This window comes from Melospiza georgiana, chromosome 16 (genome assembly GCF_028018845.1).
Source record: "Melospiza georgiana isolate bMelGeo1 chromosome 16, bMelGeo1.pri, whole genome shotgun sequence".
Taxonomy (NCBI): Eukaryota; Metazoa; Chordata; class Aves; order Passeriformes; family Passerellidae; genus Melospiza; species Melospiza georgiana.
In genome coordinates this window covers 7284498-7307785 of record NC_080445.1, presented here as the reverse complement: position 1 = coordinate 7307785, position 23288 = coordinate 7284498, and the positions used below count along the sequence as shown (strand labels likewise).

Genomic DNA, 23288 nt, shown 5'->3' with positions numbered 1-23288 from the left:
TGGTGCACAAAGAAATGGAGAATGCCAGCTCAGTACTGGGAGGGGCATTTTTTTAGTAGCAGAGATTCTGTAGCTGAAAAATAGGGAATTATATTTCTAGGTGGAATGGCAGAAACACTATAAGCCTGAATGGATATTATTAACACTTGTATCCAGAATGTCTAGCCTCTCTGAAAGGTTTCTTAGATACCTCTGTGTACATTAGTGTGATATTTGAGAAGCCTGTATGTCAGCTGAAATATAATGAGCTGCCTAAATTGTGTGGTGGCTTGAGTATTTGAAAAAAATGCCATTTTTCCAGATGTAAAATGGATGCTGGGTTCCTTCTTTCCCAGCTGATCCTGGATGCTGCTTGTTTCTCCTCCTCTTCCTCCATAGGAGATCCAGAAAGAAGTAAGCTGTCCTCAAGGAGTGAGGACAATAAGGGAGAGTTCTTGAACACAGAGATTGTTTCTTTGCCTGATCATCTTTGTTGCTAAAACTTTCCTTGGTCAGTTTGTGAGAGGTCTTATTTTGTTATGCCTATCTTGACCAGTACTGGCTGATTAACATAACATTGTTGCAGTGACATCCTGAATAATTTGTAAATCCTTTTGTTTGATTTCAGCAGGGAAAAACTATTGTTGATTTAGCTGAGAGATCATTTTTTATTCAGAGGTCTGAACCAGGCACAGCACTGACTCCAGCACTGGATTGAACATAATGAACTTTTGTTCCAGCGTATCCAGTCCTCAGTTAATATCAGAATCTTATTTTCATTGGGGTTGGTGTAGTTATGAAGAAAAATCTGTTCTGCTGGTTTTGGAGGACTCCAGGAAAGGCTGAGCAGTGTGTTCTGGAGCTCTCGTTGAGCAGGGCAGTCTGAAGGGTGGCAGGTCAGGAGACAAGGCTGCAGCTTGCCAGGGAGATGAAATCAAAGTCAGGGCATTCCCAGACTGGAATATCTGAGATAGGGACCCTGAAGGGCCAGCTGTGGCTGGAAAACAGCTGCTACCTGTGTGTTACTGTTACACACTTTATGTGTACATAAAGATACACTTTATGCAACTGCAAAGGGCTGTCTTTCCCTCCTTAGGGCTCTAGTTCAGGGCTTTCTTAGTAACTGCAGCTTTCACAGAAGTTATAGCAGTTCACCTATTGTTGAGTATCAGGGACCTGTTCATGCAAACACATGCATTCCTTCAAAATACAGAATAAACAGATTATCACTGAAAGGAACCAAGTTAACTTGAACAATACTTTGGGCTGCATGTGGTATGTGACACAGATGAAATGATTCATATGACATTCCTCTTTTCTTTCAGGTTGTGCCAAGGAATAAGCCAAGAAAAAGCTTTGTTTTATCCTAGCATGGCAAATGAAGAAGATGATCCAATTATACAAGAGGTAAAAGTGCATTGTGGTAACAGTGATTGTACATGAGAATTTGTTATTATTTTTATTACTACCGTTCCCAGTATTCTTACACTGCTGAAACAATGTGTCATCAACGTCAGTGATTGTCTTATAACCAATGGCTGGGGCTGTACAAAGAGTTATGTTGTGTGGACCATGGTATCTGTTTTGTCAGAATATCTTGTCCATGTTGGCAGATGCAGCTCAGGTTTTCACCATTTGTAATCTGTCCATGGCAGAAGAGAAGGTGGGGAATTTGCTTCTACCATTGTGTGCTTCCAGTGAACTCCATTGCATGTGTCTGGGAGCTGAAAAAATTGGAATGACTTTGATGATCTGTTAAACATGAATCTACAGTGTTCATGCCTTCTGCTGAAGTAAGGAGTTGTGTTCTGGGTATGGACTTTTTAAAGGACTGCTGTGTCCCAAGAAATAGCCACAGTGTCTTGTCATTTGATATGTGATTTTACACACCAGAAGCACAAGGAAGGGCAAATCCATAGAAGGTGAAAAGCCATGAGAAAAGGAGTGGCAATTGTCAGGAGTGTATCTGAAATGGCAGCTTCCATATGTCTTATTCATGAAACATCTGTGCATTTTCAGTTCTGATGGCCAAGTGCAAGTATTGAACCAGCTTGAGGATGTGGGTGTCTCTTGTCTAATTTAGAAAGATTTTATAAAATACCAGTAAGGAACTTTTACCTTTCAGTTGTGCTGCCAAACTGAGAACTTCCTCCTCTTTCTATAATTGTCATAACAGATTTGCTTCATATCCTTGGAGGATAAAAATTCCTCTTTCACATTTGTTTGCCAAGTTTCCTTAGAGAGGAAACACAGCTAGAGCCACTGTCTGCTGCCTCTTTGTAGTGGGATTTTAGGTTTGGTTTTTAAAAAGGCCAAATGTAGAATTTCGTGTCAAAGTCAGCAGAGAGGAAACTTCTGACAGGAGAGTCACGAATCTATTTTATGTTAGAGTTCATATGAAAAGTTAATGCTGTCAGTATTTGAGCTCTAAGGGTTCTACTTTTATTACAGCTGGCATCTGATGAAAGTTATTTGTTTTGCTTTTTAGATTGACGTGTTCCTGGCCAGAAGTCTACTGGAGAAGCTCTATCTATTTCAGGTATTTCTGTTAACTTTTATGCAGTGATAGTTTGTTTAAAATAAATGCAAAGAGCATAACTTAATGCTTTATTCTGCCAAGGTCTGGGATATAGAGAACCTGTTTGGGTGTCATTTTGGAGGCAGGAGTGAGGCTGGTTGTGGTGGGGTCTGTGGGTGTGGAGACCTGGCAGCTTTGGCAGGATGGGAGATTTCCCTGGGATCCACACTGTCCTCTCAGCATTCCCATGTGGCTAAACCTGGCTCTGCTCTCCTGATCAGCAACATGTGGCCTGTACTTTCTAAACTAACATTTACTTGTATACCCACAGATATTTTACTTCTATTAACTCTACAGAGAGTTGATGCTGAGTGATAAGGTTTTCTTTTTCTGCTGGACTAATGTGTTACTGGTTATTGTGGTGTGTGAGGGGCAGGAAGGGGGCTGTGAAGGGACAAAAGCAGAGGGCTGGGAGGAAAACAACAGACTTTCTAGGTCGTGTTCCCAAATCCCCTGATGACTCACAAATCAGTCAATTAATGTTTTTTCTGGGTGTCTTTTCTCTGAGATGTGGCAAGTGGATCTGCATGTGGGGGGAGAGGGGAATTTGAGTTGATTTCTGTGAAATTCTTTGATCTTTAAGAGAAGAGGGGTGTATGAAATGATCTGTTTTGCAGTATCCCATTCGCCCAGCTTCCATGACCTACGATGATGTTACACATTTGTCAGCGAAGATAAAACCAAAGCAGCAAAAGGTTGGTCATCATTTGAGCCCAGTCTGTAAAAGTTTTTTTATGATGTGCAGAATGTACTTAGGAAAAGCACATTATGCTGTTGAGTTGTTCTAACCATGCAGCTACTTGCAGGACCAGATCTCTGTACTCGAAGCTATGAAGACTTTTACTGTGTTTGTAAGGTAGAGTTCAGAATAAAAGTTTATAAATCATGGTGAGAAAGCCACTATTTTAACAGAAAACAGAATCACTCAGGGAAACATAGTTACTAATGGTAATTCAGTCCGTGGATGCTTGTGTGAAAAGAGCTTGAATCAAAAGGTCTGTGCAGTATTCAGAGAAGGGTTGAAGAAGGATTGGGCCTTGGAGCCATCCTCTGTTTCAGTGTCAGTGCAAGTCTTGATTTCTCTCTTGCCTGGCAGTGAAATCATCAGGAGTCCTTTTGAAATCACTGGGGCAGTACAGGTAAAGTATAGCCAAAGCCACAATCATTGCACTTGCTTGCAAATGTATCCCAGATTATTTTACAATATCTTATTTTAAAACTGCAGCAGTAGATGTCTGTGTTACTTGAATTTGGTTCTGGGAAATGGTTAAGGGAAGTGCTTTGGTGAACTTAGGAGTTAGAATGCGTGTTTTGTTCATGAAGTCTTTTATTTAATTCAGCAAACATTTGCACTGTAAGCCCTGTACAAACCTTTGTAAATATGCTGTCTCATCCAGGGACTTGAAACTAGTTCAGTTTATGAATAACATGAAAGGAAAGAAAAAATAAGATGGTAGCTGTGATACACAAATTTATAAGGGCTTTGACACGCCCTGAAGAATATGCTCTGTATTGTCATAGTATATAAATAGAATTATTATGCAGCAGGATGCTTATTTTTGGACATTGGTCTGAAATTTAAGGTTGAAGTGGGAGGGAATAGTTCTTCTTATAACTAAAGGTTTGGAGCTTGTTACAGTGCTCTGACAAGTGAAAATCAGGAGTAACTGAGGTCAGTGCTGAGTGCTGCAGTCTCAAATTAGCAGAATGGAGGCCTTTGCCTCTGAAGAGGACAGAGTTGTATTCTTGGTACCAGACTAGAAGGAGATCTATCTTATGAGGGATTCTGAATGGCTCCTTGGTGATAGGGAGGCTTGAATGAACTTGCTTGTGCACCTGATCTGTACTGATAAGTAAATTAGACTGATAGTGTCATGGAAGGAATCCAGCAAAGTGAATGTGTATTTCAGGGCTGCCTAAAGAACTCTGCTTTTTCTGATCCCATATGTGTACATGGAAGTTTTTGTATCTCCAGCTTGTTGTTTAAATGACCTCACTGTACCAAACCCATCTATGTGCTGTTCAGCTCTGTGTGAGATTGGCCCTGTGGATTTGAATGATGCTGTTTATGTACTTAAATTTGCTGTAAACCTCTGAAAATGTTAGAAAGTGTGGGGTTGGGTTTTAATTGATCTGTTTGGGGTTGTGCCATGGTAATTAGCTGTCTTTCCCTGGTATTCTTTAGGTTGAACTGGAAATGGCCATCGATACTTTGAATCCGAACTATTGTCGCAGCAAGGGGGAGCAGATCGCTCTCAACGTGGATGGCACCTGTACAGATGAAACCAGCACCTATTCCTCGTAGGTGTCCTCTTTGCCTTCCTTTCCTTTCTGGGCTGAGCACAGACATCTGTGTGTCCACCAGTGGCTGCTTTGTACACTCTTCTGTAGCAAGTATTCTTGAGAGTAACCTACATTTTTGGGGTGCATCATGAATTCAGATTTGCAGATAGAAGTGATGGATATTTGTCTGTTGTGGTTGTTGAGAGTCCATTTTGGGAATTGGTGCTTCAGACTTTTGGCACCTGCATGCCACATTGCCTGTGGAATGCCATCTCACTGCCCTCCTCTGTCTGCAGGAAGCTGATGGACAAGCAAACTTTCTGCTCTTCCCAAGCTGCCAGTAATGTTTCCCGCTATGCAGCTGCTGTTTATAAAAAAGGTGAGTTTCTTTTGCTTGACCCTCCCATCAGGGAAACATATTCATTTCAGTGTTAAGATAAGACCTGTTTATCTTTTTTTTTTTGGCCTAGTTTTAATTGGCTGATGGGTCTTTAAAGAAAGGAAAGTTTTCCCTTATCAATGTCCCAAGAGTCCTTGAGTAGGTCTAGCGAAATTGTAAATATCATGTAAGAACACCCTGGGTTTGTAGATGCCTCCAGAATCTTAACAGTTCATGGTGGTCTGAAATAATATGCACTTATAGCATGAAATTATCATTATTATTTATATTGCTTTCTTAATCTAAATATGTCTGTCTCATGTTCCTGTTCTGCACTTTTTGTCCCTCTCTTGACTGCCCAGCCCATCACAGAGTTTTGGTCTGGTGGTCATTTGAGATGACAATATGTAGATTATTTTCAGTGATTACTATTTTACTAGGGGTCTTTTGGACTATGGGTCAGGCCTGTGCCAGAACGTGGCTCTACAACATCTGGTTTCAACACAAAAGGCAAAACTACAGAAACAAGTCTTGATCTTTCATATTCCCTTGAAATCCTGAGCACTGGATGAATTTTTCACTTCAATCCTTTTTTACGTTTTGCTGTATTAAATATTTATGCTCAATTGAAGCTGCGGCTTTACAGAGACAGGGAGATAATGAAAAGTTGTGTCCTTGTGCAGTGGAAAAAATAAATTTTAACCAATATTAATTCTCTTTTTCAGGTGAACTTCACTTGACTCCACTACATGGAATTCTTCAGCTTAGGCCAAGCTTCACCTACTTGGACAAGGCTGATGCAAAACACCGAGAAAGAGAAGCTGCTAATGAAGGTAAATTCTCCACAATTGAGTTTTCTGAGGGAAGGTGAGATGCAAGTTCTCTATAATGTGGCTGATAAGAGTCATTCTGTTCTGAAGGTGTTTATTCTAACATTATTATTCCATTTCTTAGGTTGTTTCATTGTTTTTGGTTTTTTTACCTAAATGCTTTTATGGGCAGAGTGTGAGGGATTGGCAGAGGGATGGGAGGTGCTGGGGAGTGACAAAGGGTGGTGGTGGGGACAGTGTCCTCACTGCCACTGGGAAGGCCATGGCAGCAGGATGTCCTATCACAGGAGCAGTGTGGTGCTGTCATACATGGCACAGTTTGGCAGGCTGGGATTGAACCCATGCTTGTGGAGTTCTCAGTGTGCTTTCTTCCTGCATGGGCCCCCAGACCAGCTTTGGCTCTTGCACTGCAGTGGTGTGTTCATTTTTATGTTTTCTGGCAGGTGGTGATTCATCCCAGGATGAAGCTGAAGATGATGTTAAGCAAATTACTGTATGTCCACATTTTCCTTTTTATGCTGGTTCAGGTAACAGTTCAGAGTGACAGTTTGACAGTTCAGAGTGAAATGAAAGGACAGCAAACCTCAGCTGGTGCTGCTGACCTGGGCTGGGGTGGGGGAGGCCAGGTGGGCTCACCCTTGTTGCACAAGCATAAAGATGGCACTGAGAGCAAGGGGTGATTCATTGGAGCTGGAGCCCTTAGCTTGATGCTGATACACCAGATCAATATGGCAGATGGGTTTTGGGTTTTTTTCCAAGGGTTTTAGAGCTGTTTTCAATGATGCCCAAATCTCCTAGGTCCGATTCTCCCGCCCTGAGACCGAACAAGCTCGGCAGCGACGTGTTCAGTCCTACGAGTTCCTGCAGAAGAGACAGGCAGAAGAGCACTGGGTTCACCTGCATTATTATGGCTTGAAGGTAGGTGTGTGCTGGCTCTGAGGAGGCTGCCTGGGCCTGAAGGCTCAGCCAAGTCCAGAACTGTTTTAAATCTGAGCCAGTGGGAATCAGGGAATCATCAGAAGAATGAAGAGGAGCTCGGTAGGCTGGAACAGACCCTGAAGGGCTCTGTATCACCTGCTGGATTATGCTTTGGAGTCTCCACATTTCAAAACAGAGCTGGACAAATATAAAGGGGGTGTCTGAGTGTAAGAATCACTTGGGTCTTGGATTATAAACTGGTCTTTGTGAAAGACTTGGGAAACCCATTCAGTGAGGTGTAAGAAATCGTATTTGGCTGACTTGGGCATGTCTGTCAGGAGGTTTCAAAGGCACAGCAAGTGAAATGTTCCCACATCACATGAGCATCATACAAGGAAGTGAAAGCAGAACATCAGGTAGTGAGGTGGAACATTTGAGTGGTGGAATGATGACAGGGTGGGCATAGTTTGGAATGAGAATCAGCTCTCTGGCATTCTGTGTATTTTCAGTATGTGATAATGACTCTTGTTTTTTCCCTGTTTCCAGGATAGCCGTTCTGAGCACGAGCGCCAGTATTTATTTAGCCAAGGTCATGGCCTTGCTGAAAACACAGAATTAATTAAATCTCCCAGGTAATAGTTTGGTGGTTTCCTACAGAAATGGCATTAATTAGTTGGGATTGTTTTCAGAGTAATGAGCAGGTATATTCTTTAAAAATCTGCTCTTTGAAAATCCTATTCATGGTAAAAGTTGAATTGTTTTAAAACACACAGTAACAAACTAGCTTTCATCTTACTGAGGTTGCTTTCTTTGTTTCCCTATACCCTTGAGAGCAAAACCTCTTGTTTTTACTTAGGGTTCTTGTATGGGTTCTTGTATGTTATCACAGCCCTACATTATTTGAACTGTGAATACTGCAAAGGAAAATTAAAACAAAAGCTTCTTCTGGATAATATAAATTAATTCTCCAAAGCCAATAACTCCCATTGTTATCAAATCTTATAAAACTTCCCTTTGTGATTTGTGGGGACAACTGAAACTGCTTGAAAGGTGTTTGTGTCTGTTTCTTGGTGACTGCAGCTCTACAGGAGCCTTCCATAATGCAGTCAGTGCTTCTCTGTCACCTGGGACAGCCATGGCCCAAGTAATAGTGAAGTGGCAGAGTCTGGCCCTGGTAATGGTGTTGGCATGTTTGTCTTGTAAATCAGTAAGTCAGTGGTAGCTCTTCTGAAGTCTTTTGGATCTGATTCTTTCTCACAGACACTGGTAATTGCATGGGTGGGACAGAAATTTTGCTTTTTGCTGGGCTGATTCTGTCTGTGGGGTTTCACATGACCCTGCTGATGGCTGTCAGAGCAGCTGTGTTTAATACATTTCCTTGTGCAGATCCTCTGTTTGGACACCTCTGCTGTACAAAAGAGCTGAAATTCTGACTCACACTTCATACTCTCACTTAGGGCAGAGGAATGTCAGTAACTTCTACTAGTTCTGAGGAGGTAGAAGTGGAAGGGAGAGTTCTTTTCAGGCTGATGTTTGTTTTGTAGATTCACACAAGCAGGTTTACTCTAAGTGAGAAATTATTGTACTTAAACCTGGTAAGTCTCAAGATGAGCATTTTAAAGAATGTGTTTCCTTTTCTTCTAGTGAATATTTAATGATGCTGATGCCTCCAAGCATAGAGGAAGAGAAGTAAGTGTTTGTACATAGTGTTCAAAGTCCACATTGGCTGGATTCTCCTTTTCATGGGCTGCAAATCTGTTTATCTGCAGTGAGAAACCAATGGCTCCAAGCAATGTGCTTTCTATGGCCCAGCTGAGGACTTTACCCCTTGCTGATCAGATCAAGATCCTGATGAAGAATGGTTTGTAGCTTTTGTAACACATTTGCACTTCACTTTGTGACTTGTAGTTGCCTCAGATAAGGTGCTTTCCCCAGTATTACCAGTTCTGTCACCCCATCAGACAGACTGTCTGGCTCTCTGATTCTCTGAAGAATGTAAGTCCTAAGCCTTTCCCTAAAAAGAGCAGAGACAGCTGATCAGACTGTTCATACACTTGCCATCAATTTACTCTTAGAAAAATTTCTAATTTAAAATAGCTTTCTGGATACACATTCAGCAAGTATCTCCTGGAATGCGGGGGTCTGCACTTTGGCATTTTCTGGGGAGTTTTCAATGATACACACTTCATGAGTGTCACCTAGGAATTTTAATGTCTCTTTAGGATTACTGTCTGATGAGAGCAAATCCTGAGGGTTTTGCCTCAGGAATGGCCTGCTTTGTCAGGTATCTCTGCTCACAGATATTGCCAAAGATACAGGTTGGGGTTTTTTTAAATTATTGTTTTATTAATATGTTAATTTGTGAGCCAGTTCAGCCAGTCAACTCGGCTGTAACACTAGCAGCTACTTTAAGAATATACGATACCTACAGCACAGGGGGGTAAAACTAAGGCTTTACTTCTTTCCCCAAGATAAATCTTTGCCCGTGCACACGCTGAATCCCCGTTGCTGGCTGTGTGGGTGCTGTTGGTGACTCTGTGTTTGCCTTGCAGTGAAGGTGATGCCGTTCGCCAACCTGCTGGGTCTGCTGGGCTCGGGCACCGACCCCACGGCCGTGCTGCGCTGCGTGCAGCAGGTGGCGCTGCTGGTCCAGGGAAACTGGGTGGTGAAGAGGTACGGCCCGGCCCGGCCCGCCTTTGTCCCGGCATCGCCCCGGCATCGCCCCGGTTCTGCCCCGGCATCGCCCCAGCATCGCCCCGGCATCGCGCCGGGACCGCCCCGGTTCTGCCCCGGCATCCCCCGGGACCGCTCTGGCATCGCCCCGAGAGCACCCCGGCATTGCCCCAGCGCCCCTCCAGGCCCCCCGGCTTTGTGTCCCCCACCCACACTCCCAACTCGCGGTTGGAACCTTTGGTTTCTCGTTGTCAGCGTCTCAGTGCAGCTGCTCCGTATCCGAAGGGTTGCTGTGAAAGGATAATGTGAAAGGATAATGCCTTAGTACCAGTCCCCAAGTGGGATTGTGGCTGAGCAGTGATGTAATCTGTGTTTGCATCGGAGTTGTGACAGGTTTCTGATTTCTGCACTCATGTTCTTTTGTGAGAGAGCTGTTCTGAGTTCTTCCAGAGATTAGCATCAAATAGAAACACAGAAAATTAAACCAATGTCAGCTATAATATTTCTTAGCAAAATTCAGTCCTGTAGGGATCTCTGTGCAGTCCTGTTGCTGCTCTTGTCAGCTGAAAACTACCCTCAGTAAATCAGGCATGGTGGTACTGAGTGTACCACATGAATTGGAGTCTGTGTCATCCTGTTTATTAGGATAGAGCATCCTATTGGGAACTGAAATCTAAAATGCAGTATGATTTTTTTTTTTTACCTGGGTGGACCCTGCATGCAGAGGTTTACAGTCTCTGGAATAGCTGTGTTGAGATGAATGGCATCAGCTGCCAGTCCAAGTATGCCAGCAGGGTGTTTCAGCTATTGTGGTGCAGGCCTGTATTAGCAATGTGACCAGCTTCTACAGCAGTCCTGCTGTCCCTCCAGCTGGTACAGGAGGAAGCTGGGAGCAGCTTAAAAGACAATATGTTAGCATTGAGATTGTTCTTAGGTTATAGCTGATTCTTTGCTGCTAGTCTGAGGAGGATGTGAGGATCTGTAGTGGATGGAGTGTTTGAGCAGCACACATCAGAGCTTTGAAAATAGTGGGGACCCATTTCTTTGGCCTGGGTAGGATCAAGATTATGAACCTGAGTTGCTGTGGGGCTTTGGAAAGCCTGGTAACATCAGCTGGCCCTGCAAGCAGACAAGGACACAGACACAGAGTAATGTGGTCTCGGGGCTGTTGATTCAAGTATAACATTCTGTAATATTGTTCTGTTAAACCCTTGATTGCTGGGAAGGAAATAAAAAATTGTCTTGCCTGTACATCAGCATTTGGCTAAATGCTGCCTTCAAGGCTGCATACCAAGTTAGCCTAAGCACTTCTTAGGATCATTCTGGTCTTGTTTACATGGATCCAAGGGAGGGTAGGCTTTGCAAGAACAAAGCAGAGCTTGTAGCTGTGTTGCACACACCTGCTTGCCACAAGGCTGTGCTTTGCTGGTCTAAGCCTTTCTGCACTGGGGTAATTGCAGTGGTGTAATTACACCAATGTTAATGCCTTTAATGAAAACCACGCTTTGCATAAAGGTGTAATTTAACTGCAGAACAGGGAGGGCCTGTTTGTTATGTTAGTCTTCACTAATGCCTTTTTTTCTGGAGTACCTAGTAACTAATTTCTCTTCCTTTTTAATTAACAGTGATGTTCTCTACCCAAAAGATACTTCTAGTCCCCATAGTGGAGTTCCTGCAGAAGTGCTCTGTAGAGGGAGAGATTTTGTTGTAAGTATAAAAGTGTTTGTTGCTTTTAATGAAAACACAGGTGAAGCTTGCCTGGGAGGCCACAGCATTGCAAAACTCTTCTGCAGTTCTGCAGGGAGGTGTTTCCTCCAAGGAAGTTGTTTGTGCTTTAATCCTGAAGGTGTTGTTACAAGTCTGCTGTGGGAATGTTGGTGTAGGCTCACTTTGTGTCTGCCTGGCAGGTTCAGATCATCTGTCATTAGCAGCATTCATCCTTTCTAGCACATGCTGCAGAGCACTATCACATTGCCCCCACCATTCAGTGTGGGGCTTGCAGAACAGCCAGGACTGGATAATGAAGTGCTTGTTTCTCCAGCTCTGAGGGCTCAGGACTGAGGGCTCAGGAGGGCAGTGTGGGTAAGCCTTGTGCTCCCTGAGCATGCACTGTTGATCTTTAAAAAGGACTTTATTCCCTAGGGCTGCTAATCAGTGAAAGGACTTTGTTCCCAGGCACCTTTTGTGAGCAGTAGCTGCACATGGAAGTTGAAATGAATATGGGTCTTGTAAACACACACATAACCACAGCAAAAAAGAACAACCTCTGCATTGTGTTTATTTTCACTAACCATGGAAAGAATTAAGGTCCTAAGTGGTTCCTAAGTTCATAATCAGTTTATGGCTTCCGCCCCACCAGAGCAGCTCTGAGTGCACAGCTCTCATTTGTTTCACTTAGACCTGAGTGTTTCTGCAGAGTTTGTTCATGAGGTTTAGCTCTGAACAGGAGAACGCTCTGCAAGAGACTTCAAGGGTATTACAGTACTACTGTAAGATCAAACTGATGGTGATTGAAGCTGACTTTTCCTTGTCTCTTGATGTCTGCCCAAGACTCTGCCAGATGGAGACCTGGATTCAGGTGTGACCCAGTGACATAAGTGTTCAGGACACAGCAGATTAGGTGACACATCTTGTGTAAAGTTCAGGGACCAGAATTATTGTGATCAGTTAAGTAAGGGATACTGTTTTAATATTTAGGATGAAAAGATACATTATTTTCATTTGGATTATGTCAAATATACTTTCCATGAGAAATGAATCTGTGTTGATCTTAAAGGCAAATAATTTGCTGATTAATACTACAAGAAGGAAAAAGTTCAAATGTTAGAAAATAGAAAGGATCAATATTTCTGGCTTTCAGACAAAGAGAAATGTGTGGTTTTAAGACTCAGAAATAGTATTGAATGCTGTATGGCATCTGTGGAGAAAATGTGTTCTAGCTTATAAAGTGAACTTTATTTCCCTATATTTCTGCAAAGTTATTAGTAAGTTTAAAAAACATTTATGGACTTCTTGTGCTTTAAAACAGAAATGCCCTGTGCCCTCAAGTGAGTGGATTGGGTTTGTGTGTTTGTGGGCAGAGAGAAGCTGAATGGGAGAGACAGAGGCATGGATGATGTTGTAGGCCAGGAAGAAATTGTCAGTAATGAGATTTTGGATTCTTAACAACATTATTAATACACACAGACTAAAAGAGGCTGTGCCTTATTTCATGGAGACAGGAAGAAATGAAAGGTCATGTTCAGTGTTCTGCCCAAGTCCTGTCAGCCTGCTGTGCAGAGCACCTGGCTGTGCCCTACCTGGGGACAGGTGTGTGAGTGACAGGACATCTTGGCATGACTCTCACTGTGATGGGGGTGGAAGAAGGGCACAGGCACTTTGGAGGGGCTCTGTGCTGCTGAAGGGCAGCAGCCATCAGCCTGCACAGGTCCCTGTGTAAGAGTGCATGGAGAGAGTCTCTAGGCTGATGATGAGGTGTGTGAGAAGTGACTTCTGGGGTCCCAGCATCACTGCAGTGCTTTTGTTGGTTTTTGTTTGTTTGGTTGGTTGGTTGGTTTTTTGTTTGGGGTTTTTTTGGGTGTTTTTTTGTTTTGTTTTGTTATTTTTTTTTTTTTGTTTTGAAACTGAATGGAGTTTGAGTTCAAGAGATTCCTTGTAGCTTTTGTAGTCATAGGTTTGCCAAGGCACACCATGGACTCTCAAAGCTTTTGGGCCTGTGTTCATGGCCCTTGGAGGACAGAATGAGCCAGAAGATGTTTTTCCTCTGGCTGAGAATCACTTACTTCTGCATTCTTGAAGGGATGGGGGGTTCTATTTTGTGGTAACATCGTTGAACAGGGTCATTGCTACAACTTCAGTGAAGCTACTGCTACATGCAGTTGTTAGGTTTTCCTCTTTTGTTCCCTCCTAGATGTGGAAGTTCACACAGGACCGCTGGGTGGTGAGAAAGGAAGTAGCAGCAGTTACAAAAGTGAGTGGATTCCTTTTCTTCCCAAATCCAAAGGTGGTGATAAGCTGGCCAAATGTTGCTGGGCATTGTGTGGGTGTAGATAGAGAGTGCTGCTGTGAGCCTTCCCTCTCACAGTGCCTGCTTTGCTCTCCATCTGGAACAGGTACAGATAATACTCTTTCTAGAGAAAAACATTCTGAGCAGCTCCCACGAGCTTCCACAACTCCACACTGGCCTTGTAGCTGAGGGACTGGAATGCATCCTGTCCTCTGCTGTGCTTCAGTGGAAAGCTGGGCACAGTTTGAATTGAGCTGACTGAAGGTGCTCACACAGCCCACAGAGGCTGCTCTGCTTTGGGTGTCTTAAGAGCAACTCTTCTGTTGGCATTTGCCAGTTACAATATTGAGTAAAAACTTTAAAGCAACTCAGGCACCTCAACATTCTCTTAAAAGTAGCAAATGAATGAGAAACATTAAGTCAAAAGGACAAACCCCAAATTCTTTAAATGCACTAAAATGATGAAACATGAGTTTATGCATGGACCATCTATTTTTGGAATGTTAGAACCAGTGCTGCATAAAAGCTGGGCATGTGTAGGTGCAGCATGTCTGGCCTGCAGCTCTAAAATAAGATTAACATTGTAGAATAGGCTTCTCTTCCCCATAGAGCCTTTTCATCTCAGTTTGGAAACTCCCTTTTCTTTGCAAAACAATCCATGAGCTATTTGACTCTGGGGTGATTAATCACCACGGCTCTCTGAAGTCCTGGGCTTTTAACAGTGTGTGAAAGTGTTGTGCTGCAGAGCAGGATGAGCATCTCTGACTGAGCTGGGTGTGTGCCCAGGGAGCTGCTCCATGCACACCAGATCAGCCCAGCTCTCCTGCCCCATGCACAGTGCTCACTGCTGCATCTGTCCTGGCTAAACTGACTTCCATGCTATTTATGCTTTTGCTTTTTCTTTCAGCTTTGCCCAGAAGATGTGAAAGACTTCCTAGAGCACATGTCTGTGGCAAGAATAAACAAAGGTTGGGAGTTCATGCTTCCTTACGATGAAGATTTTGTTAAGAAGCATCCAGATATAGTTCAGAGGCAACAGATGCTGTGGATGGGCATTCAGGCCAAGTAAATATTTTACTGTATTTTGGGGAAAAAGCTAAAAGCAAAGAACTGTTTAGTACAAGGGTTCTGTGGGTACTGATAGATAATGTGATCTGTAGTGCCTCCAAGTCTGTCCCTCACAGTGCTCAGTGGTGTGGTGGGAGGTGTTACTGCATCCCTCAAGTCATTCCTGCTTCCTGGAGAGATGGAATGTTCTAGCTAATGGCTAAAGCTGGTATGGCTGCATGCAGACATAACAACTGAAACGCTCTTGGAATATTATGTCTTTGTCTTTCAGATTAGAAAAGGTCTATAATCTCTTAAAGGAACACTTGACACCAAAGAAACAAGAGGCACAATCAGGTAAATGGAATTGTGCTTGGATCATGCTGAAGCACTTGCATGTATTCATCTGCCCATCCATATTCCTGAGTGGTGTTTTGGAGTTCCTCTCTGATTTTGAATGTGGTGGAGACTGGTTTTGTTTAATGTATTTTCTTTCTTAGTGTTTTCCTCTGGAATATTTAAGACAGATCTTGGTCTGTACTAATGTCACTGAGGTTGGGGTGACATCTGTGCCATCCTTGTAGCAGAGCCAGGAGGAGTCTGTGGCCCTGGGGACTCGCTGTTTGACACTGTAAAATCAGCTGGTTCTCTTACCCACTTGCTCATTTAAGGCAGCTTGTGGGGTGTAACCAGCTCCTGAAGGGAGGGCAGACAGAGCCAGTGCACAAATAATTCTCACCTCTCAATTTAATGCTAATGCAACTTAATGTGAGTGAGGTGATTTTTTACCTCCCTGATTTGCAGGAGGCTCTCTGGTGTGGTTGAGGGCCAAGCAATTACTGGAGAATGTAATGGCAGGAGGCTGTAAGGAGGTGTGAAGCTGTCTGATTTTGACATCCTTCTCCACTATGTTTGCCAGTGAGACTATTAAAGTAGCTGCTCCAAAATCCTAAAAGATTGTAAAAACTTGAGATTCCAGAGTTTAACTGGACATTTGGCTTGGTGCCAGACACTGGAGCAATTGAGGAGTGTGAGCAGAAGTGACAAAGGAGCATATGAATCCATTTCAATACCCTGTGTCTGATATGCTCAGAAGGATTAGGTGCTGGGTTGTTGGAGAGGATTAGTGAGCCTGACAGCAGAGAAGGTAACAGCATGTGTGCTGGGCATGCCTTTGCCTCAGACACTGCACTCCTTGCTTTGGCAGGGACTGGGCTCCTCTGCTGCCAACACAGCCCTTCCTTTCCCCTTTGGATGGCTGGGTGTGGAGGGGAGGAAGGGCAGGATTCCATGGGAGAGAGCTCATTCCTGTCCCTTCACCCCATTACTGCGTGCTAACACTGAGCACAGGGTCTGAGCCTCTGGTCCTGCCTCTGCCAGGGGCTGCACCAGCCCCCACCAGCCACTGGGGAATCTAAAAGACAAAAAGAAGAGTTGTTGGACAGAAGTATTTGGGTCACAAGCAGAGATGTGTAAGCAGTTTGTATCCTGGTTTCCTGAGTTGTGGACAAGGCCCTGGTGATTGAACAAACACACTTTGCTTTGGATTCCTTGACTGGAACACCCTTCCCAAACACTTGGCTTTAGGAAAACACACACTGCCCTCAAAAATACAGCAAACTCCCTCAAAATGTAAAATCTAATCAACAGACTGGGTTTATGCCTTAGATTTCATAAGATGTTTCCTGGTTTCATTTCACTATGAGCCCTGCTGAGATTTATGGTACCTTTTGTTTCTTACCAGCTCATCCCTTGCTGGTTTCTGGGGAGCAAAGGGTCAACATGGCTAAAGCAAAAGTCAAGCAGAACTTTGGGCAGCTGGAGAAGGAGCTCCAGAGGCAGAAGGCAGAGATGAAATCCAGCGAGAGCTCGGCCAAGCCGGACGTTGCCAACATCCGCATCAAGGAGGAGCCTGTGAGCCTGGAGGAGCCCATGGACACCTCAGCCCACGAGGGGCTGAACAATGGCCTGGTGAACGGCCTGCACCCAGCCCAGGGCCCCCTGGACCCTGTCAATGGCCACCTGCCCGGGGGCTGCATCGACAGGGTCGCACAGGAACTGAAGGCCTTTGTGTCCTCCACGTTTAAGAAACAGTTTGTGCTCACCCTGAGTGAGCTTAAACGGTTATTTAACCTCCACTTAGCCAGCCTGCCTCCAGGACATACCTTGTTCAGTGGCATTTCAGACAAAATGTTACAGGACATGGTGTTGGACACTGGCTGCAAACAGATTTTGGTGCCTGTAAGTATGGTTATCCTTTGGTATGCTTTGGGGGAGGGATTGGAGCAGGGGGGCAGTTAAACATGTGAGATGTGAAATATTTGTGTCCTGTGCTGATGGACCAGAAGGACAGATGTGCTTGGATGTGTTGGAGCTGCTGGAATTCTGTCTGGGCTCCTGCTTCTGGCAGGCTCTGCATTCTGCCCTGTTGTCCTTGGGACTCCATTTCCTCATCCAAGGTGTTGGGTGTGATTTGCTGTCCTAGCTTGCTCCTGTTAACATGGGCAGTCCCAGATTCCCATCAGCTCTCCTGGAATTGCACAAGCTCCTTCCCTCGGGGACAGGGACCCAGCTGGGAGGGGAAAGGTGACATTGACTGCCTGGGAGCAGCAGGGCACACCCAGCAGAGCCTCTGGGAAGCAACAGAGCCCATGTGCAGCGGGTTCCCTTGGCCTCTCTGCTTCCTCTGGGCTGTGCAGAGGTGTCTGTGTCTTTGTCTGCATGGAAACAATGTGGGTGATTGCGTGAGACAGAGCAGGGCTGGGAGACTGCATTGCTGAGGAGAGCAAAGGCAGTCTGGCATCATGGGAAAGAGCCTAAAAGGAAATTAATTTTACAAGACATCTGGCACTGCTGATTGGGTTACACGCAGAAGGAGCTTGGGAGCAGCTGCCTTTGGGGAGAGAGGAGAAGGAACATGTGAACTGCTCAAAGGAGCAGGAAGCAGGAGGGCTGGGAGAGCCTGGAGCATGGGAGCTGCTGGGGGCAGCAGGAACGTGTTCAGTCGTGTGCAAAGTACATGTTGTGGCACCTGGGAGCCAGGCAACAGCCTGGAAATGTCACAGGGAGAGAGAGCACCAACTGTGGGGCTGCTGCTTCCTCTCCTGGCAGTCTCCAGGTGCTGGGGTGGTGCCTGGAGCTGTCTCGGTGCTGGCCAGGCTGTCCCCTGCACCTGGTGTGATGTGTGCCTCTGCCATGCTGAGGGTGAACAGCTGGGGTCATCCCTGCTCTGCTCCTTGGGGCTGGGGCTTGTTTGCTTTGGAAATTTGAGGATTTTAGAAATCCACACGAGAAGTGAAAGTGAGATCGTTTCTCTTTTCAAAAAGCAAAATAAAATCCTGCTGAAGAGAGGTGGCCAGGAGCTTCCTTCTGTGTGGAAAACCCTGTCACAGGAGACCTGCAGAGGTGCAGAAGTGGTCCCTGGAATGTCTCTCGAGGAGACTCTTGCAAGTTTAAGTTCTGCTGACTCAGAATTTGCTGCAGCTCTTGTGTGTGAGCCTGAAGTGCTGGCAGCAATGTAAATCACTGCCCTGAGCCTGCCCTGATGCTCTGTGCACATGGCAGAGGTGCTGGGGCTGGGTTTCCTCTTTGCATGGGCTCAGACACTTTGGTGTTTCTTGATTGTTCCCCTGGACAATTTTGTCAGAACCCAATAAGGGCCTGAGCTCAGGGGAAGCCCTGGAGGGTTGCTCAGTGTGGGATTTCATAGTTACTCATTAGTTTTCTGTAATTGGAAGTGCTTTGGTGATAAAAATCAATGATCTGAGGTAATTAAAATGATGTTCTTTGGTGGGTGAAGACACTCTTGGCTTGACTGCTTACCTATTATAGAAAATGTGTGGCTGAAAATGGCAATTGAGACCTTACCAGGGGAATGCAGGATCTGATACAGAGCTGACCAACAGATAAACTCACACCAACAGGGTGTGAGGTAAACAGCATTTGTGGGGAGCCAGAGAGGCCACTCAGCTGCAGCTGAGGCCGTGGGGATGCCTGCAGGGTGCTGTGCTTGCTGTCCCTCATCAGGTGTGGGGGAAAAGCACAGGTCAGGAGAGAGCAAATCCTGAGCTGGTGCTGCTGTGGGAGAGGGTGAGGAGAGGGGGCAGAGGAGAGGAGCCCTGGGCAGGCAGGACTCTCCCTCCCCATGTTGTGTCTGTGCAGGGCTCTGGCTCCTGGGCCCCCACACCCATTTCCTGCAGCCTGGGGGTGGCTGCTGCTGCCACAGCTCCCTTCCCGTGGCCCCTGCAGTGGCAAGGTTCTGCCCAGGGATATTGAGGATATTTTTGAGGCCTCAGGAAATGATGTAACTGTGTGTGTTGTGTGTGTCCTGCCTGGCTGGGCTGAGGGAGGGGAGTGCGGCCTGCACTCACAGAGAGCCCTGCAGGCTGTGCCAGTGCCAGGCTCCCTCAGAGGTGAGATCAACAGTTTACCTTCAGGATTTCTCCAGCTGATAAGGTTTTTTCTGGCACTCTCAGCCCCCTCCATCTGGTGTAGCTCTAACTGAGGCTGCCTGGCAGTGGCTCAGGGCTGAGTGAGAACTTCCCAGAGCCCAGGGCTCCTCCCTGAGAGGTTCCACTTGAACGTGGCAGCCCTGGCACCTGGGGCAGCGTGGAGTTCATCTCCCAAGAGCCTGCACTTGCTCCAGGAGCTCAGAGCAGGAAGGGACACAGGGCAAATATTTTTAAAAGGATTTTAAGGTAGCAGAGAACTGTATCAAGGTGAGGCTGGAGAGATCAAGGTGACATAAACCAGCAAAGGGACAGCAGATGGCAAGGCAGTGAACTGTCTGTGCTGTGTCTCTCTGAGGAATCCCTGTGGCATTTCCCACTCCCAGGCTGTGTGACAGGAGCAAGCAGGCAGGGAGTGTTGGCTTGCAGCAGTTTGCAGAGGGAGGCTGGCTGGGAGGAGGAGATTCTGTGAGTTTTTTCTTCCCAAGTACTGTGTTTGTTTGGAGCCGTTTCCTCCCAGAATGGCTGGATAAACACAGCTGTGGCTGAGGCACCAGGGGTTTGCACTCCAGGCTGTGCTGGCTCACTTGTGGAGCCCAGCAGGTTGTGCCTGGGTGCTCCCAGTGCCCTGCTGCCCTTTGCCATCCCTGCTGTGGTGTGTGGAAGGAAGCCGAGTATGTGATTTTATCTCTGCTGAAAACCTACAAGAGAGATTATTCCTCAAAAGCAAGTGTCCTTGTGGGAGGAGAATTATGTCAGGTGCTGTGAGCCTAGTCAGCCTGAATCCTGGCTCTAAACCAAGTGTAAAACCTTGTTATATCCCAGCCATTTGGACTAACCTGCAAGTCAAAGCTGCTAATCCCACTAGGCAGCTCCCACTGGACAAAACCCTTCCCCTTTGCAATAAGATCAGAGGCAGAGCATGAAAGGAATGCTGATCCTTTCACTCTGTGATGCACAAGTCTTCTGGCTGGTGAGGGAGGCTGGGAAGAAAGGTTTGGTTTGTAGCAGCAGCCAGGACTGAGGGATGCTGGAACAATTGGGACCGGCTTGTTAGCTTTTCACAGATGATTGATTTAGGTCATCTGGGTGGTTAGCAAGGAATAAATTGTTAGTGACAGACAGGAAGAGACATGTCAGACATATTCCAGCAGTGCTCATTAGTCACTGCTCCAAGGGGAAATGTTAAGACAAATGGATGGTGTTTTATTTTTTTTAGGGGGAGAGGCAGTTGTGCTCCTTCCTGTCTGCAGGGGTGTGAGGCTTCTGCCTCAGAAAAAATGAAGGTGTTTCTCTAGCTTGGCACATGGGGGGAAAACAAAACATACAAAACCACTGTCACTTCTGGAGCCTGGAATGAGCCAATAGCTGGTTCAGTGTCCCTCAGTGCTCAGTCTTCTGAGTGCTGTAGTCTGCTCCAGAACAGAGATGGCAATACAGCAGAAGCTTGTCAGTAATGCTCATTTGGGATTGGTGAAGCAGATAAGTGCAGGATGGAGTGAATCTGTAAAACCTGACACTGTAAAGGTAAAAACTGTCTGAAGGACCCTGCAGTGCACTTGGTGCTCTCAGCTGCTCTGGATGGTCTGGAAGCAAAAACTGCTGACAGGAAAAGTCTGCAGATATCTTGCCATGGGGATACCATCAAGGTCCAAGCCCTGGGATTGTTCTGGTACATAGTGGTCAACTCCACCATGGGAAGAGTGGGAAGCTGTCCCCATGCACAGTTCATGGGATTCCAGTATGTCCAGCTGTTCCCTTGAAAGCCCAGCTGTGGTTGGTGTGTGACAGATGTGGCACCAGTGCCCTGTGCAGGGTGCCCCACCCTGGGCAGAGCCATCAGTCAGACCTGGGCACGTTGAGACACCTCAGGGTGCCATCCCCTGGGTCACAGCTGTGACACAGACCATGATTCTGCTCTGGCACTGGGGCTGTGAGAAGGTGCTGAGCAGGCACAGGGCAGCCAGAGCCAAGGCACCCCTTCCAGTGTGGGGTGGGACAGCAATTGGGTTTTTTCAGCAGTTATTTTTCCATGGCAGCCAGGGTTTTGATTCAGTAATGGGTGTCCAGGGATACAGTATCATGGAATCATTAAGCAGAACTCATTAAATAGCTGGTTATTTTTAACAGCCTCTTGTTCTCAGTTTCCTCCACAGACTGCTGCCTCACCAGATGAACTAAAGGTCTATGCACTTTGGGAAGCTGGTGACACTTATGATCAGGTAAAGAGAAAATAAATGACGTTCCCCCACTATATTTTTATTGAGTGTTTGGCATTGTTTGCATCCATGTTTCTGGAACTGGTACACCAGATAGTTTTTCTCTTTCTCTTATTGGTATTTTCAACACCAACCTGTTTCTAGCTGAAAGGAAGTTCATAACATGTTGGTAATCATGTCAGTATCTCAGTGGCTGTTTCTGAACCTGTGAGAAGAAAGGATTCTCCAGTGCAGGCCTCAGACCAGGATCCAGTGCAAGGTTTTTTCCTTTTGATGGTAATGCAACATTAACCAGAGATTACCAGGTGTATCTGTTGTATCTGTTTATACTTAAGAGTAGGAAGTGATTGCAGCATATGTGAGCATCTGCTGAGTTCCAACTCTGACAGAGTAATTGAGGTGAAAGGCAGGTGCCTGATGACCTGTGGGTGGGCAGTGCAATTCCCAGCTCCATGAACTGAGTACATTTTTATAGGACCGAGGCAAGAACTAGCCAACCTTTGCCTGGAGTGATGTGCACTCCCATGCAAGCATTGGAGAGGAAGGCCTTGCAATGCCTTCCTCAGTGTGTTGTTGTACCTTTGGAGTGCCCCAGGTCACAGAACAGGAGCAGGAGTGGCCACAGGGTCTGCAGGGACCCCTTGGAGGATAAGGCACTGCTGGAGAGCAGGAACATAGGGGATGTTTTCAGGATTATGAAGCAAGAATCCTCTGATGTAGTTCAGGGAATGTTTTGTACAGACTGAGGCATGTGCAGTTTTGATGGAAAGGCAGGAATAATTGTTCTCTGTGGACTTACTGTGCATTTTCTTTTAAAGCATCGCCAAGTTTTGCTTGAAATCTTTTCGAAGAACTACCGAGTGCGCAGGAATGTCATCCAGAGCCAGCTGAGCCAGGAGTGTGGGGAGGATCTCAACAAGCAGGAGGTGGATAGAGTGTTAAAGGTGAGCTTCTGTTCACTTTGGGTTTGAGCCAACTAACATCAGTTTTAATGCTTGATTTGAGCAAAGGATTATATTTTACCTTGAACTGACAAATGATAAGGATGGTAGAACAGTTGTTGTTGGAATATGCACAAATCCTGTGTTTCACCTTGTTTTCTTAAAAATGCACTTGTCTCACTCTGTCTTCTTTCCCTCCAAGGAGCAGTGGCTCACACATTATTTTGTATTATTGCAACAAATCTCTCTGTCATCTCAAAGCAGCAGAGAATAGAGGGTAGTAAATGTGATACTTGAGTTCTTTTTAAATAATGCAGAATTAAACATCGAGGAGGTGGGAGGGCTCTGCCCAGTGCTCTGAGTTACCAACTGCTGCTGGTTAGTGCTGAAGAGCACGAGTGCCACATGTTCAGAAGGAAGTGGATTTTACTCTCTAGCAGGATGTGCAGCTTTGCACAGAGCAAAACCCTGGCCAAAACCAGCAGCCAGAGTAGTAGTTAACACATCTCATTGTAAATGTTTATTTAAATCCTTTCATCTCCCTTTGAAGATGCACCATTTACTTGCTCGAGAAATTTAAGGTATAAAGTACAGACCACACAGGCCACGACTTTAAAAGAGATGCAGGATGGCCCAGCAGAAAGTTGCCAACTAATGTAATACTTTAATCATTGTGGCTGGGCCTTTGCTCACTGTCACCCACTTCAATAAGACAAGTGCTTAAGTACTTTATTACATTGTGATCTGCAAATGAATAATAGCATCTTTGAAGAACTACAGATCTGTTGCTGTGATAATAAACAAACTGGTCTTGCTTGAAAGAACCTGATCGTCTTAGCAGTGAAATAAGCTCAGACATTTCTGCCTGCTAGACAATATTTCCTTTGGCTCCCTGTGCTGGGGGATTTGTCAGTGACTGCATGAGCTCAAGTATCAGCCCTCCTGGAAATCTAGACAATGTACTGGCATTAGTTTTTCATGATGCTG

General features: G+C 45.4%; 1 protein-coding gene across 1 annotated transcript in view; it reads left to right on the top strand.

The window, feature by feature from the left end:
* Window positions 1-23288, top strand: part of POLR3E (RNA polymerase III subunit E) — a 28014-nt gene that overhangs the window by 2692 nt on the left and 2034 nt on the right. The window contains exons 2-20 of the mRNA XM_058035708.1: window positions 1305-1386; window positions 2468-2518; window positions 3175-3252; window positions 4743-4858; window positions 5137-5219; window positions 5945-6052; window positions 6493-6542; window positions 6848-6967; window positions 7514-7599; window positions 8612-8656; window positions 8737-8828; window positions 9520-9640; window positions 11266-11347; window positions 13551-13610; window positions 14554-14711; window positions 14986-15050; window positions 16438-16934; window positions 21286-21363; window positions 22179-22304. Of these exons, the coding sequence (XP_057891691.1) occupies window positions 1351-1386; window positions 2468-2518; window positions 3175-3252; window positions 4743-4858; window positions 5137-5219; window positions 5945-6052; window positions 6493-6542; window positions 6848-6967; window positions 7514-7599; window positions 8612-8656; window positions 8737-8828; window positions 9520-9640; window positions 11266-11347; window positions 13551-13610; window positions 14554-14711; window positions 14986-15050; window positions 16438-16934; window positions 21286-21363; window positions 22179-22304 (2052 nt within the window). The 5' untranslated portion in view covers window positions 1305-1350. The remainder of the gene's footprint in view (window positions 1-1304; window positions 1387-2467; window positions 2519-3174; window positions 3253-4742; window positions 4859-5136; window positions 5220-5944; window positions 6053-6492; window positions 6543-6847; window positions 6968-7513; window positions 7600-8611; window positions 8657-8736; window positions 8829-9519; window positions 9641-11265; window positions 11348-13550; window positions 13611-14553; window positions 14712-14985; window positions 15051-16437; window positions 16935-21285; window positions 21364-22178; window positions 22305-23288) is intronic.